Genomic DNA, 15146 nt, shown 5'->3' on the forward strand with positions numbered 1-15146 from the left:
CCTTCGCTTTTATTTTGTTCCATCACGTGTTAATCTTTGTCATATGGTGATGTGCTCGCTGTTTGCTTCGTCTTATTAGGCAAGACAACATTTCACATTTATTTTAATGTAATTAGTTTAATAAATACAATTGTGAATAATGTCACATTTATTTAAAAATATATATTAATTTGATTCTTAAATTAATTAAGAACATTAAATACAATCTAAAAAGCATACATATTTAACTACTTGTATACTATTGTAAGAAACGTAGTGTGTTAAGCAGTAACCTAAAATGGGTCCTAACCTAAATGTACATGTGTTTAAAAGTTTAACATGGGTTTTTCAAAACCAGTTCAAGTACAATGCACATACAAATATGTAAAACAGAGAACTTCAACATCAAATCGTAACATGTGAAATATAAAAATGTTCTATATGAAGTACTGGTTGTAGTATAAATGTGAAAAGCTTTAGAATTTGTAGTATTTGTTATGTGATCTAATTTTTGAAAGGGTTTTAAAATATATTTTAAGACAATGGTAATAAAAGCAGATCTCAGCTGACCTGCTTATGAAACTAAGCTGTCATCAAAACTAAGAATAAATGACAAAGCAATGTGTTTTGTGAACTTGTGTCACAGTATGAAATCTGTATTTAAACTACAATATGCTCCTGAAATGGATTAGTGAAATGTAAAATATTTCATTTCAGATTATTATTTATTTTTAGAAAACTTGCAAATAATTAATAGTTGAGGCCTACAGTTTTAATTATTTATACTAAGTACAGGATCACCGGTTTTACAGACCTATCTCGTCCAAAAACCAAACCACAGGTAAGGCTTACTAAGGAAAAGCGGAGAGGACATGGAAACAGAAGAATGTTAAAGTGTAGCTTGCAAAAAGATGGCATGATTAAGTTAAAGCTGTAATGACAAACCATTTAGCTAATCTCATAAGAAAGACTTATCTGACAACCCCAAAGTTCTAGTTAAAGCAATTGATTCAGTGATAGTTGAAACCCTGAGATAGTTACTGGTGCTGATATCAGTCAGACAATGTGGGAAAAGTTTTTAATAAAGTAATTTACTAACAAAATGTATATCCTTAGAGTTGGCATTCTGCCTCCAGTCTCTATCTCTGTTTGTATCATCATATCCCCATTAGTTTAAACCAAGTACATTACCTGACTGAAGCCCACTCAATGTTCTTTGGACATTGCTCCTTCCCATCTTCTTACTCAGGTATTGGGCCTGATTGGGTTAAATCTTTTGTCAAGAGTGAATTCCCAATTTGCTGAGTAGTGTTGTTTTAAGCATGCTGAAGTGTGACCCATTTTAAAACTGTTTAATCTGGATTCATTAAATCTGATATATTTAATGAGCTATCAATCAATCCCTGAATGGTCTTTGCAGTCAAAACATTTAAAGAGATACATTTTTTTATAAAATTCAATCAGATTTTCGAGCCCAGCACAGCATTGATTCTGCCCATCTCAAAGTTTCTAATCTATTTTTGCCAGTTGCAAAAAACACAGCAAGATTTACTGATTGACGATGAGCTGGAATCAAAGGTAATGTTCTTGATTGAAGATCATATCTTTCAGGGAGAATTTTTTTGTCCGTTTAATTAGAAAATTACTCATCCTCTTCTGCTCTGATGAAGTGAGGAGTTCCCCAAGGATCAATATTGGGTCCACTATTATTTTCTATTTATATGGATCCCTTACTTCGAAAACATAATGTAAGTTATCATTTTTATTTTCCTGCTCAAAAAATAGGGGGAAATTAGGCTTTACAGTGTTTTTTTTAACATGTTTAATGATATTAAGAGAGGAATGGCAGGAATTCTTTTGTTTTTACTTGAATTAAAGACAGAAGCATTTATGTTTGGCCCATGTGAGTGTTTCGGAATTTAATCAATCAGTTAGGCACTCTTAAGGTACAGTACACAATCATGCAAAAAGTCCTGGAGCCATTCCTGATGTTTTAGTTACAGTCTGATAAGCATCAAAATCTGAGGTGTTTTTTTTAACCAATTAAGTAAAAATATAGTAAAATTGAAAACTTTTCTGTCACTTAATGATTTTGGATTGTAATCCTTACTTTGGTGTTTTTCTTATAGAAATTGCACACTTGAAGCTGGTTCAAAATGGAGGTGCTAGCTTTGATTTAGGACAAAGAAATTTGATTGGCTTTTATTGGCTTCCAGTCAAATGTAGGATTAAGTGTAAATTGTTATTATTTCATTTTAAATGTTTAAATGGTCTGCCATCTAGATATTTTCTGCTTCAGTAGCATTCTTCATTGGCCCCTACACTGAAAAACGTGTTGCATGCAAAACTGTTGCAAACAATTTATTTGTGTTGAATTTAAACAAACAAATTAAATTGAGCAATGTTCAACTTAATTTGTTTGTTTAAATTCAGCCCAAATAAATTGTTTACAACCACTTAACGTAAAATTTTTTTAGTAAATCCAAGGAATCATCTTTGAATAATTTTTTTCAGTGTATATGATCTCCAAAATAATTTAATTTAATAAATTATGGAATGTTTACCTCTTTTATCTCTTGAAGAATATTCTTTTTCTTTTGCATTTGACTGTAAGTAATATTCTCATTTATAATTTTAGGGGCTGTGTTGTGTTGTGTTTGATTTGTAGAGTACTTCTTTCACCTGAAAGAAACTTGTACCAACTGATCTTACTATCAGTGACATTGTTTTGCCTTAAGGAATACAGCAGTATTCATTTGTTTTAGGGAACATTTTATAATTGAACTATGGCCTAATCCTGATTTAGTCTAAGCCCAGTCTGTTGATATGAAAGTAAGCCGGAAACAGGAAGACAGGCAAAGGAAATCATGTTGCTAAACAGCATCATTCGAGCAAGCACATCAAAAAAACACCTTGCAGTGTTGCCCTGCATTGTGGGTTTTAGATTGTATAACAACCGCGGTCTTAGGTACTAGATAAAAACGCTGAGGCATTTCTTGCCATTGTGAAAGTTTTAAAACGCTACCTAACCACTGGCTAACAGGAACGTGAATTGCATGACCATGACCTAATTTTTCCTTTCATTGTTGCCAACTAAATTTCAAGGGGAAGTTGCAAAAGCCCAATTTTTGCTAAATCACATTGTAATGCAACTGCGTGGTGAATTTAAGTAATCATGATACAAAAAATAAGCAGAAAATATATTTAAATTATGATTAGACAAATTAGGGCGACATGGTGGCTCAGTGATTAGTATTGTCACCTCACAGCAAGAAGGTCGCTGGTTCAAGTCCCGGCTGGGTCAGTTGGCGTTTCTGTGTGGAGTTTACATGTTCTCCCCGTGTTTGCGTGGGATTCCTCTAGGTGTTCCGGTTTCCCCCACAGTTTAAAGACATGTGGTACAGGTGAATTGAGTAAACTAAATTGACCATATAGTGTATGTGTGTGAATGACTGTGTACGAATGTTTTCCAGTACTGGGTTGCAGCTGGAAAGGCATCCGCTGTGTAAAACATATGCTGGATAAGGTGGCAGTTCATTCCGCTGTGGCAACCCGTGATGAGTAAAGGGACTAAGCCTAAGGAAAATGAATGGATTACACAAATTGGCCATCTGAGCAAAAAAAATGCTTTGATAAATATTCATTTAGATTTCTAAAAGTAATGTCAGCATCAATTTAAAACAAGTGTTCATTATTGGCACATATGGGTCCATGAAGAGCCTTTAATGTACATATGATAAAGGCAGGGGTGAATTTAGTGATTTGGGGGCCGTGAGCAAATTCCTAAAATGTACCTTTTGTACTTTATTGAATTGATTAATTTTGCTGTTTTTTTCCGTAAATCTCCTAAGTAATAATAACAACATGGATTGTAAAGCATTTTGTAACATCTTGTAAAACGTTTTAAATTATGTGTTTTTTTTAAATGACCTAAAAAATTTTTTTAAAACTAAATCTTTACTTGATTTCACTGCTGGACTGCTCCATGATTGAGGATGGGGCACACATTTGTGCAGATGTAATAATTACGTTAAACTTTTGTCTTTTAGACCCTCATCACACACAATATTATAGAAAATGATGTTATATATATAATTTATATATACATATAATTGCTTATTGGTTAAATACATGCCTAGTTGAAGGTGTAAAAAAGTGGAAAACGTTCTTTGGATTAATAAAATGGTTCTTGAAAGAACAGAAATAAAAAATGGAGTAAAGTTTGTTTTGTTTTTAAGTGTTTAAATGATTATTATTAATATAATTATATAAAAATATAAAACTTATATAAACATTTTATTACCAGACTTTATTTTTAAATGCAATATGTAGTGAAAAGTTACATTTTTCTGAGCCATTTTTGCATTTTCCATTTCAGAATAATTATAATTTGTATAATTTGTCATTTTTCTTTCTCTGTAATTTATATAAAAGATTAGCCTTTTTATAATTTCAGCTCAAAAAGTTTTTTAAAGTTGTTTAAAATACCTTCTTAAAAAGCTTAATTTGTTATTAGTTGCTTTTTGAAGAAAAAAAGACAAGCTGTTCTGAAAAGGTGCTAAATGTTTAGCTTGCCAACCCTGATTCAAAGAATGTGATGCATTTGTTGATCATTCAGTGATTCATCACCATGATTCATCAAAAATTGTGCTGAATTTGACCATATGAAAATAATCAGATCTTAATTTATTATATGCTTACTCATGAGGTGAACTATTGCTTAATAGCCTATAGTACTTTCAGATTCAGTGATAAAACATATTCAGAGATTCAGTGATAAAATATATATTTTTTGTCAAAAAAACATATTTTGTTACATTTCAATATGGTGTTTTTTTTTGTATTATCCATCGGTTCGTGTCACGTTTGCGTGTCTGTGGTTCTCTTTCAGAACAAATATATTGAGCATTGTGAAATTGTTCCATAAACAGTAATGACTACCGCATTTAATCATTCAGAAAGTGGAAAAAACAAACTGCATACAGAACTGAAAATAACATATTCAACATTCAATGTAAAACTGTTACTGTGACATCACTATTCATTCCCTGTAAAGTTTTCTAAAATAAATTAGAATAAATTAATAAAAAAATCATAAATATAATGACAAAGACATTAGACTTAAAGCCCAAACACAAAAATTTGGTAAATTTTGTGTATACCTTTATATAAAAATAAATAAATAAATGAAAATCATTCTGAAATCATTTTGCATGTAAAAATGTATAATAAACGAAATGTGACTGAATTCCAAAATGTAAAATAACATGAATTTTAAATGCCTAACAACGGCTCACAAATGCAGATGTGAAAATACAGGATGAAGTGAAAAAAATAATAATATTAAAGTTTTGATGTACACACAACGCAAGTTACAGTGTCCAGCATATATAAGTCCTCTCTTTTAAATTAATATTTTCTATAGAATACTTTACAATATTATATTTGTGCATATACATTATATTAGTCAGTACTGAAGTCAAATTTGGAGATTATCTAACAAAATAACTTACGATAACGGTCCAAAAATTCAAAAAGTAGCTCAAATTTATTTGTTACGGAAAAATATTAAATAATAATTTCAAAAATAGCAAAAATCAAGAGAAACTAAACATATGTACAATTTTGTTTACATTTTGTAGTTTTTAATTTATTATTGCAATATTTTGCATGTGTAACACGGGGAGTGACACAGACAACTGAAGTTTGGATCCACTTGCAGGTTTAATCAAAGTCAGGCAAGCAAAGGTCAACACAGGTGCAAACAGATGTATAAAGGCAGTTCAGAATCGTAATCAAAAGTACCAGGCGAGAGGTCAGAAGGCAGGCGGCAGACAGGGATAACTAGGCTAGGGTAAACACACGGAGAAACAAGACTAAGGAAACGCGTTGAATTGTCACTTTACAGATAACAAGACTCGGCAATGGAAGTGAGAGTGTGTGCTGTTTAAATAGTGTCTGTAATCAGTCTAGAAGCTGCAACAGCTGTGGAAGTCTGAACGGAGTGCATGGATGAATATGTAGTACATGAATGGCGGATTTGTAGTCCATAGGTTATTGTGTGCGAGATCCGATCTAGGAAGTTAAGATCGCTGGTGATCGTGACAGCATGAATTTAAATGTATGATCTTTCCATTTCTAAAGACGTCCTGTGACTAAAATATAATTTTATTAAATATGTGTTTAACGAATCTGTGTTGTTCAAATGCACCAATATATATTACCCATTTTCACAGAGAAATGGATAAAAATATTCATTTTCAAAATGGGGTGTACTCATTTATGCTGAGCACTGAATATCTGGCATGTTCATTTATGTAATCATGTCATTTTTGAAGTATCTCAGTTATCATATTCTATCTTTCATCTTTACATTTAAAGTGTACTTGCTATTTGTACACAACAGTACTATTATAATACACTATGTACATCAATTATATACATCAATTATATTTTTTAATCACTTGTTCAAAGATTTTATGTCTCAATCAGTTTTAAGTGAATCAATGTGAAAATATATAAAGGGAACGCTGGGTCAGTCATCTCTTCATGAGGAAGTGGTTCAGTTATGATCATAAGATTCTTTACATGTAACTGTCATCATTTTTTTGTTTCAGCATCATAGATTACATGCACAGATGAGCTCTTTTAGCTGTGTGCTGTCTTAAAATTCATCTTGACGTTCTTTGGTTTCAACTTCCCCAAATACATCTGGTGGTTTCTCTTCCACTTCTACAAAATCGAAGACTTGATAACCTTCTTTAGCTTGTAGCACAAAATCTCAAAGTTCAAAATAAAGGTTGGTTTGGCACTCATGTTTTATTGTATTTTATTTAAAACAACGTTTCTATACAGAGATGTGAAACTGTCTCGTTATCGTTCTGTTAGTGTAAATTTGATGCACTCAGAATTATTGGTCAAAAGAGGTCATTTCTTTAATCAAAACATCATAAAACACGTGTTTCAGAGATCCGATCCCTCCAGGGGATTAAAAAAAGGAAAGAAAGAAGCAAATATAAACTGACTGCATACTCCATATCAAAACTTTCCATCTAAATCTCAAATATTGCACAAAACAATTCTCACTGCAGGATTAAGAACAAGACATCTAAGACAAAATAGAACCACAACCTTGTGTTATTAAAATCAAGTGCCTCTTTTTGAAAGAATTTCCCCAAATATGGTTTCATGTTGGAGCGCAGATAGTAACTGAGTCCCTTTTTTGGTACTGATCAGCAGCAGACAAGTTTGATCCAGCTCTTCCAGCTCTCACATGATGGGGAAACTGGCCAGGTTTGCAATGCCGCAAGCATTGTTACGGTTACGAGCCATCAGGACATAGCCCTTCTTTCCCCACTCTTCACCCCAGCTTCAAAAACAGAAAAAAGGTACATTTTTATATTGTATTTACATACAATTATTTTACTTTATATATGTAATTTACTGTATAGATTTTTGTAATGTTTAAATATTTTTTTATGATGTTAAACAGTGTGGTTCTCATAAAAAAAAGAAACAGATTTTTCTCACCTGTTCTTCACAATCCAGTACTTCTTGCCTCTTGGTGTGGCTCCGTAGCCCACAGCCAGCACTGCATGGTTGACATCTTCCTTGTTGCAGTTTGGGTCATAGTATACACCTGTCAGTGAGTTTTGGGTTTTATTAGTGACTTTTATTATACACTTATCAGCAAAACAACACGGAACTACAGGCAATATAGTTGTAGGAGAGATGTGAAGTACCGCTTTTGTAGTACAAGAAGGTGGACTGCATGGCATCTATGCCCACTGACACGGGTCCCACATTGGCCACGGCGGCGGTCAGTGCCCTTTCGTTACCCTGAGGAATCTCTTTATAGCCTCGACAGCTGGCTGCTACTCCTGAACTGTTGTAGGCACACTGCTGATCCTGCAGAGGGCAGTAGTGAGACGAACATTTATAAACGTCAACAAAAGACAAAAGTGGTGTACAGCATAAGCATTTTGCTCCGAAACAAAGTCTCTTAGACCAGTTTTATTGTTTAGCGACTTTCTAACTATGTTATTAATGAGTTTATCGGTCCGAAATTGAAAACAGACTCTGCGACTCAATCAAAAGACGGAGAAAAGGAAGTTTAGAAACTGTCAATCAATTTCCAACTTAACCAATTGGGAGAGTTTTGGGCGTGGCTATTGTATCATAACGAGTCAGTTCAGACCACTGTTGCCATATTAGGGGGTTTTGAATTTATTTTTGCAGGTAAATGAGGACATAGGCGGGTAGTGAAAATTTGGGCTGGAATCAGTCAGCTACATCTGGCGACACTGGTTCAGACATTTTGGGACCACGACTGTGTACATGGGAGGTAAAACATTGATAAACATTTAATGGAAGGGTTTAATTTGAATCACCAAACATACATGGTTTCTCTTCACAAATAAGGTAAACTTTACAAGCATTTCAGAATATAGACCATTTCAATGTGGTCATGTCATTGGCCCATCCTGCTTGTTATAACAAAATTTCATAACTGTAACAAGAGGCAATTCAACCATAACTTAATGTTAAAACAGCGATCATAACGTAGCATTATTTATCAATATGTGGCTTATTTTGAATTCTTGGAAAATATAGAATTAAAAAATGTAAAACAAGAAATACTTTGGGACCATTGTTTTTGTTTACATCCCTCAAAATGGTCTAGAAAACAGTAACATGCCGTAAGGATAAGAAGTATCTTATAAGGGAGAGTTGAGCGTAAAGATGGTTTGAAAATCTGCTTTGTTATTTAGCTAAAGTATCTAACACTAGTTCTACTTTACCATTTAATCATCGTTAAGCGGTGACCTCATTAATATTTTCAATTTAAAGAACTTTAACGAATCAGTCCTTGTTTAACAACATATTTTGCTTTTGGGATAGACAGACAGACACGTAGGTAGGTAGATAGGTAGATACCATTCCAACGTATGGGTAGCTCTCCTCTGAATCTATGCCTTGGTTGTTGTTGACGTATCTGAAGGCGTTTGTCATATATCCTCCACCGCAGCCGTCATTTTCTGTCACACAGTCCACCAGGTTCTGAGGACTGAGGTCCACCAGTTGGCCTTTGGTCTTCATCAGCTGGCCTTCAAGAGCCCCAACAGAGCTGAACGCCCAGCATGAGCCGCATGATCCCTGATGGAGAATCGTAGAAATGCAGCATTAAAAACACTTAAATTAAATCTTTCATTTGCATCTATAGTTTAATGAAGATGATAAAGAGAATATTGTGCATGCCAAAATGATCTTTTTAGTGGAAAATGATTCACAACAAGACAAAAATGGTTACAATTAAAACTATTAACTGAAATATAAATTAACATGGTAGTCAAAGTCAAGCTATTTGGTGGGTTTATTTTAAAAAGTGAAGCTAAACACAGCATAAACGCCCTTTATTTACTGGTAAATAAAGAAATATCACTCCTTAAACACTAGAGGGCGACCAAGTCTAGTTTTATCTGTAGTGGAGCTCTCAACATGAAGGCATTCTGTGGGCATTGGTGTGAAAGCACTTTGTTACTACCAAAGAATAATGATAATTATAAGTGTCTGAGAAAGAGGAAATGTTACAGTAATATTACAGGAAGGTTTAGTGATCTGCTTACTTGGTTCTTCACCGGAGTGACGTATCCCAGTTTACGGTAGTCAATTGATTTGGGCAACTTTCCCACTCTGTCATCAGGCACAAATGTGTTTGCTGGATCCCGGTACATGGGCATCTGAAGACCCATTACTTTCTCTGCCACTTCTTCCAGTGTCTGCAATAAGATAAGATTTAGTCAAAAAGATCTAGCTTGAAAATACTGGCAAACTCTCAAAAAATGTTAACAATTTGTTTGGAACTGGTTTTAGTAAACAGGCCTTAACAAAAACATTTTGATGAGTCATTGTCACATGCTCGCTCTAATCTAACAATCACAAGAATGTGTTATTGTCACAGCTTAAACTTAGCAGTATCACGCTATACATTGGTTTAACATTTTTGTAAAGCAGTGGGTTCCAAGCTATGAAAAATTAGTCAATTAAACTTGAGGGAGTTCGTAACAATACTTACCATGTCACCAAAATGATTCATGCCCAGATCATAGGTATGAATCCCAAGTTCATACTCTTTATTATGGGCCTCAATAAACAGCATGTTCTTCTCCCAAATCGTCCGTCGAATAGACTCTTCATTCTGTCCATGATGAAGCACACATGTGAGAACAAATACTGAGGTAATAATATTATAATATTTACAGTAATTTCATGCAAATTGTTTGAATTCATAAGACTTCAATGTATTGTTAGGAACCACAAGTATGTATATGACTGTACATGTTGTTTGTCACTTTCCAGAAATATGATACCCATATCTACCGCTCTATACCCATATCTAAGATGTAATACATTCTGTGCTTTCATTAAAAATGAGTGAACCATGTAGCTTGATCGGTGTTAGTAAACATAACAGTCATGGGTTCTAATCCAGTGTTCCAAATGTGTAAATGTTTTGTGAATTTTAAATTGGAAAAATAGTGACTAAGGGACCATCTCTAAAATTGACACACTTCGTTTAAATGAACCTGTATTTTAATTTGTGTTACCTTGTTACACCCGTCATATGTAATTTCATGATGACATTGTCAACAGGATGCTGTCATTATTTTTACATCTAATAGAGGATGGTTAAGTTTATAGAGATTCCTGGGTAATAAGACTTGTATGACTTAAGACAACATTCATTCATTCATTTTCCTTTGGCTTAGTCCCGTATTTATCAGGGGTCGCCACAGCAGAATGAACCGCCATCTATTCCGGCATATGTTTTATGTAGCGAATGCCTTTCCAGCCACAACCCAGTACTGGGAAACACCCATACACTCTCACATTTACACACACACACACACACACATACACTACGGCCAATTCAGTTTATCCAATTCACTTATAGTGCATGTCTTTGGACTGTGGGGGAAACCACTGAGCCACCTTCAGCGTAAGACAACATATACACTGTAAAAAATTGGGTTCCACACAATCAGTTTGTGTTGAGACAACATGAAGAAATTAAGTTTAGTTATTTAGGAATTTAGAATTCAGTTGTCCACCCTCAATAAAACTCAAGAATTGTGTTTTCAGCTCATTTTAACAAAGTAGTTTGAACAAACAGCAAACATAATTTTTGAGTGTATGATGTCTCTTAATTAGTCATGTAGAAATAAAACATGAAAGATTTACATAATTTCACAGTTTAGATATGTTTTGGACTGTGGGATGCCATTATTTCATGGTTGTATCTGGCACCCTACCTGATACTGTTATTAATGAAACACAACTGATAATACAAAATTGTGATACAATGTCACATTGTGTGACATTTGGCTGTAATTTTCAGATGAACAACACCAAAAGAGAAGCAATGAATGTCTTCACTGCTTTCGTATAGGGATAAGACGAAGAGAAAATAATGATAAGATGCCTGAAGACTTAAAGGCTCTAAGTCATAGATACTGAAATATATAAGCGTACACTTGAACTAAATGCCATACTATCAGTATTTTTCTCTCTTGAATATTCAGTGAAATTTGCACTAAGAACTGAGTTTGTCAGTCACTGAAGGAGAAACTTTAAGATTATTCAAGGAAATACCTGCTCTGTAAAAAAAATGATATGATCAATTAGTCATGACAGCATATGTTTTGAGTTCATTGTAACTTATTAAACTAATTTTAGAAGTTATGCAAGCTGTTTTAGGTCAGTTTAAATATAAGTTTAAATTATATTAAGGATAAGGTTAATTTAATTCAGCTTAAATATTTAAGGCAACCAGGTTTTTTAACAGTGTAGTTATTGCTGGTCATTTTCACTGTAGTCTGTAAGTTTACAGTTTGCTACAGTTATAATTAATGCAGCAACAAAGATGGATGTTGACTGGTTTGTTGTCTAGCTTTTTTGTCTAGCCTTTTGTTAAAATGGATATCAGTTGTCATTGATGTCAGGAAGCATGTATCTGTATCCATTTACTGTAACATCACAACTAAACTGCTCAACTTAATAAATGGCGCCTCGCATTGTCCAAAATAAGTGTGTTTTTTTAAAATAACAATCTTCTATTGTGGGAGTCGCAGTGGCGCAGTAGGTAGTGCTGTCGCCTCACAGCAAGAAGGTCGCTGGATCGAGCCTCGGCTGGGTCAATTGGCGTTTCTGTGTGGAGTTTGCATGTTGTCCCTGGATTCGTGTGGGTTTTCTCCGGGTGCTCTGGTTGCCCCCACAGTCCAAAGACATGCGGTACAGGTGATTTGGGAAGGCTAAAATTGTCCGTAGTGTACGAGTGTGAATGTGTGTGTGTGGATGTTTCCCAGAGATGGGTTGCAGCTGGAAGGGCATCTGCTGCGTAAAACATGTGCTGGATAAGTTGGCGGTTCATTCCGCTGTGGCGACCCCGGATTAATAAAGGGACTAAGCCGAAAAGAAATGAATGAATGAATCTTCTATTGTTTTTTTCACTACATATTTAAGAAGCATACTTAATGTTTTAGTACAGGTCACTTTGGTACATTTCTCAGATCAGAACTGAAATTCTCAAAGCTCCCTGTTCAATTTTCAGATCATTGTGTCACTTGTGCACATCAGAAAAGCAGTTTCTCATTCCTTTGAACAAGTTGCACATGCTTTTGTACATTCATGCAAATGATTATGTGCAATTCTCTAATGTTTCCTATATTATTAATTGCTTATGTCATGTTGATCAAAATGGATTATTTTGGTCTCTGTTGAATAGTCTCACCCCCACAACATTTAATCGTTTGTTCATCACATAAGTCTTTACATGCAAAATGGCTCATCAAGTTGTCGTAATATGTTGTTAAATGCATTGTTCTATACATTTCCATTAGACTTTTTTTTTCTAAATCTGTCTATAACTGGCAAATTTATCCCAGGTGAATCTTGACTTTTTCTAATGAAAGCCTAAAAGGAGGTTGTCCTATGTTCACATTTCTTTTTTTCAGTATCCCAATGACATGATGTCAACAAATTACAATACAAACAGCCAAAAAAAGTTGCCATAGTTTAGACAGACAGACAGACAGACAGACAGACAGACAGACAGGTAGGTAGGTAGGTAGATAGATAGATAGATAGATAGATAGATAGATAGATAGATAGATAGATAGATAGATAGATAGATAGATAGATAGATAGATAGATAGATAGATAGATAGATAGATAGATAGATAGATAGAAAAAAACTGACATTTCCTATAATGGAAAGATTTTCCATATTGTTTTTACTGAGGTGTAGTGTATGTACAAGCACAACATTACTGTAAACACATTAAGCAAGAACATTCCAATCACTGTAGTCAAATTACATAAAACAAGCTATCTTCACCTATCTCTTTTCCAGAGAAGGGATAAACAGGCTTTTTATACCAAAAGAAGAAGAAATCACCAACCCAATCTATTGACGCTCTCGAGCACCCTGACAGGCGAGATTGAATTGTCAGGCTTTGAAGGCTGTTTACTCACCAGGCCATTGTACTCCCTCCTGTGAGTGATTTTCCAACTCTCCCAAGCTTCATCCAGAGAGAGATTGTCCAGAGAGTGAGCCAGTCCACACCACAGCACCACAAGCAGAGGAAATCCGCCAAATCTACACATTCTGACCTGCAGTCAAAGGTGCAAAATCTCACACTGAGAACTATAAGCTCCCTGTAAACTGTAAACGACAAGCAAGAACGAAACTGGCGCTGCAACTTATTTCAGTCGGTTTAGAGAAGTTTTAAGTGAGAACTGAGATGAGCAAGAAGAAATGCACCGTTTTATTACAGTAAAACAAACGCTCTAAAATATATTTCAAAATCTTTGTAAACAGAAAACGAAAGCTGCACCGAGACCTTCTATTGTTTCGATTTGTTCATATTTACGAGAACACTATTTTTAAAGTACTTAACATATAAACAATGCACACTTGAGTCGAGAGTCTTTGATTACCTGAACGATTTCCAAAAGTTCAGAACAACAGATGGCTGCTGGATTGAAACTGTGCAGTCGATGGCCTCTTTTTATGAGGGAGTTTTGAGGAAGTTGCTCTTGTTGAGGGGAAGGGAAGAATTTCTGGAATAGATTAAACACCAGCCCGAACGATGATGTCAGGTGTCCGGTTACAGTTTTAGGAAAAGCGGGAAGTTAGGAGTAGTGTATATGTAAGAGAAAAATCATTACACTAAACCATTGCCATTACATCTCTCGCAATGTATAAGAGAAATGTGAAAATGAATAGAGTGTCCATTTGTGGCATTACATATAGTTAGCAGTCAGAAATGACTAGGGCTTGTGGCAAAATGCATCCAAAAATTTTATATTTATTATTGGTGTAAAACTGACTTTTGTTATGTATTTAGTTGCATTTGCATTTTTATTAGTATTATTTCTTTAATAATTATTTATTTAACACTTAAAATACATATGCTTCTCCCCCAAACATTTCTATTGACCCCAATATTAAAACTCATCCAGGTCCTATAAACATGCAGAAAATATAATTGTATATGAAAACTAACTGCCAAAAAGTATACTAAGACTCCTTGGCTTATTTACCATTCTAACTAATATTAAAAACACTTTTCACCTGCCGTAAACAAATTAACTATATACGGTACACTACCTGACAAAAGTCTTGTCGCTTATCCAAGTTTTAGGAACAACAAATAATAACTTGACCTTATTGATCATTTGGTATCAGAAGTGGCTTATATGACAGGTAAAGACCTCTAGATTACGCTTATTCATCACAATAAAATATGATCATGCCTTGATTTTAAATGATATATTGATGACAGTCAGGTCTGACTTTGCTAAGACTAAAATCGTGTTACTTAACAGAACTAATGTAGAATATAGAATATAAATTCATGGTGCAGTGGAAAAGAATTAATATTGTGTATGACTCCCATGAGCTTGGAGGACTGCATCCATACATCTCTGCAATGACTCAAATAACTTATTAATAAAGTCATCTGGAATGGCAAAGAAAGCATTCTTGCAGGACTCCCAGAGTTCATCAAGATTCTTTGGATTCATCTTCAATGCCTCCTTCTTCATCTTACCTCAGGCATGCTCAATAATGTTCATATCTGGTGACTTGGCTGGCCAATCCTGGA

The 15146-nt window shown here is 34.4% G+C and overlaps 1 protein-coding gene across 1 annotated transcript; it reads right to left on the reverse strand.

The window, feature by feature from the left end:
- Positions 1–6779: 6779 nt before the first annotated feature.
- Positions 6780–14094, reverse strand: ctsk (cathepsin K). Its single transcript, XM_056474715.1, has 8 exons — positions 13978–14094; positions 13513–13650; positions 10055–10177; positions 9606–9758; positions 8917–9135; positions 7722–7887; positions 7510–7618; positions 6780–7348 (listed from the first exon to the last, which is right to left on the reverse strand). The coding sequence occupies exons 2-8, from the start codon at positions 13642–13644 to the stop codon at positions 7249–7251; spliced, it is 1002 nt and encodes a 333-aa protein (XP_056330690.1). The 5' UTR covers positions 13645–13650; positions 13978–14094; the 3' UTR covers positions 6780–7248.
- Positions 14095–15146: the final 1052 nt, after the last annotated feature.

This window comes from Danio aesculapii, chromosome 16, assembly GCF_903798145.1.
Source record: "Danio aesculapii chromosome 16, fDanAes4.1, whole genome shotgun sequence".
Lineage (NCBI taxonomy): Eukaryota > Metazoa > Chordata > Actinopteri > Cypriniformes > Danionidae > Danio > Danio aesculapii.

Bases quoted from the DNA above. Each gene is read 5' to 3' on its own strand.
- ctsk (XM_056474715.1), bottom strand. From the start codon at position 13,644: ATGTGTAGATTTGGCGGATTTCCTCTGCTTGTGGTGCTGTGGTGTGGA. The intron at 10,178-13,512 runs GTGAGTAAACAG...CATCATGGACAG, and splicing joins GGAGGGAGTACAATGGCCTG to AATGAAGAGTCTATTCGACG. The intron at 7,888-8,916 runs GTATCTACCTAT...TGCCCTCTGCAG, and splicing joins GCTACCCATACGTTGGAATG to GATCAGCAGTGTGCCTACAA.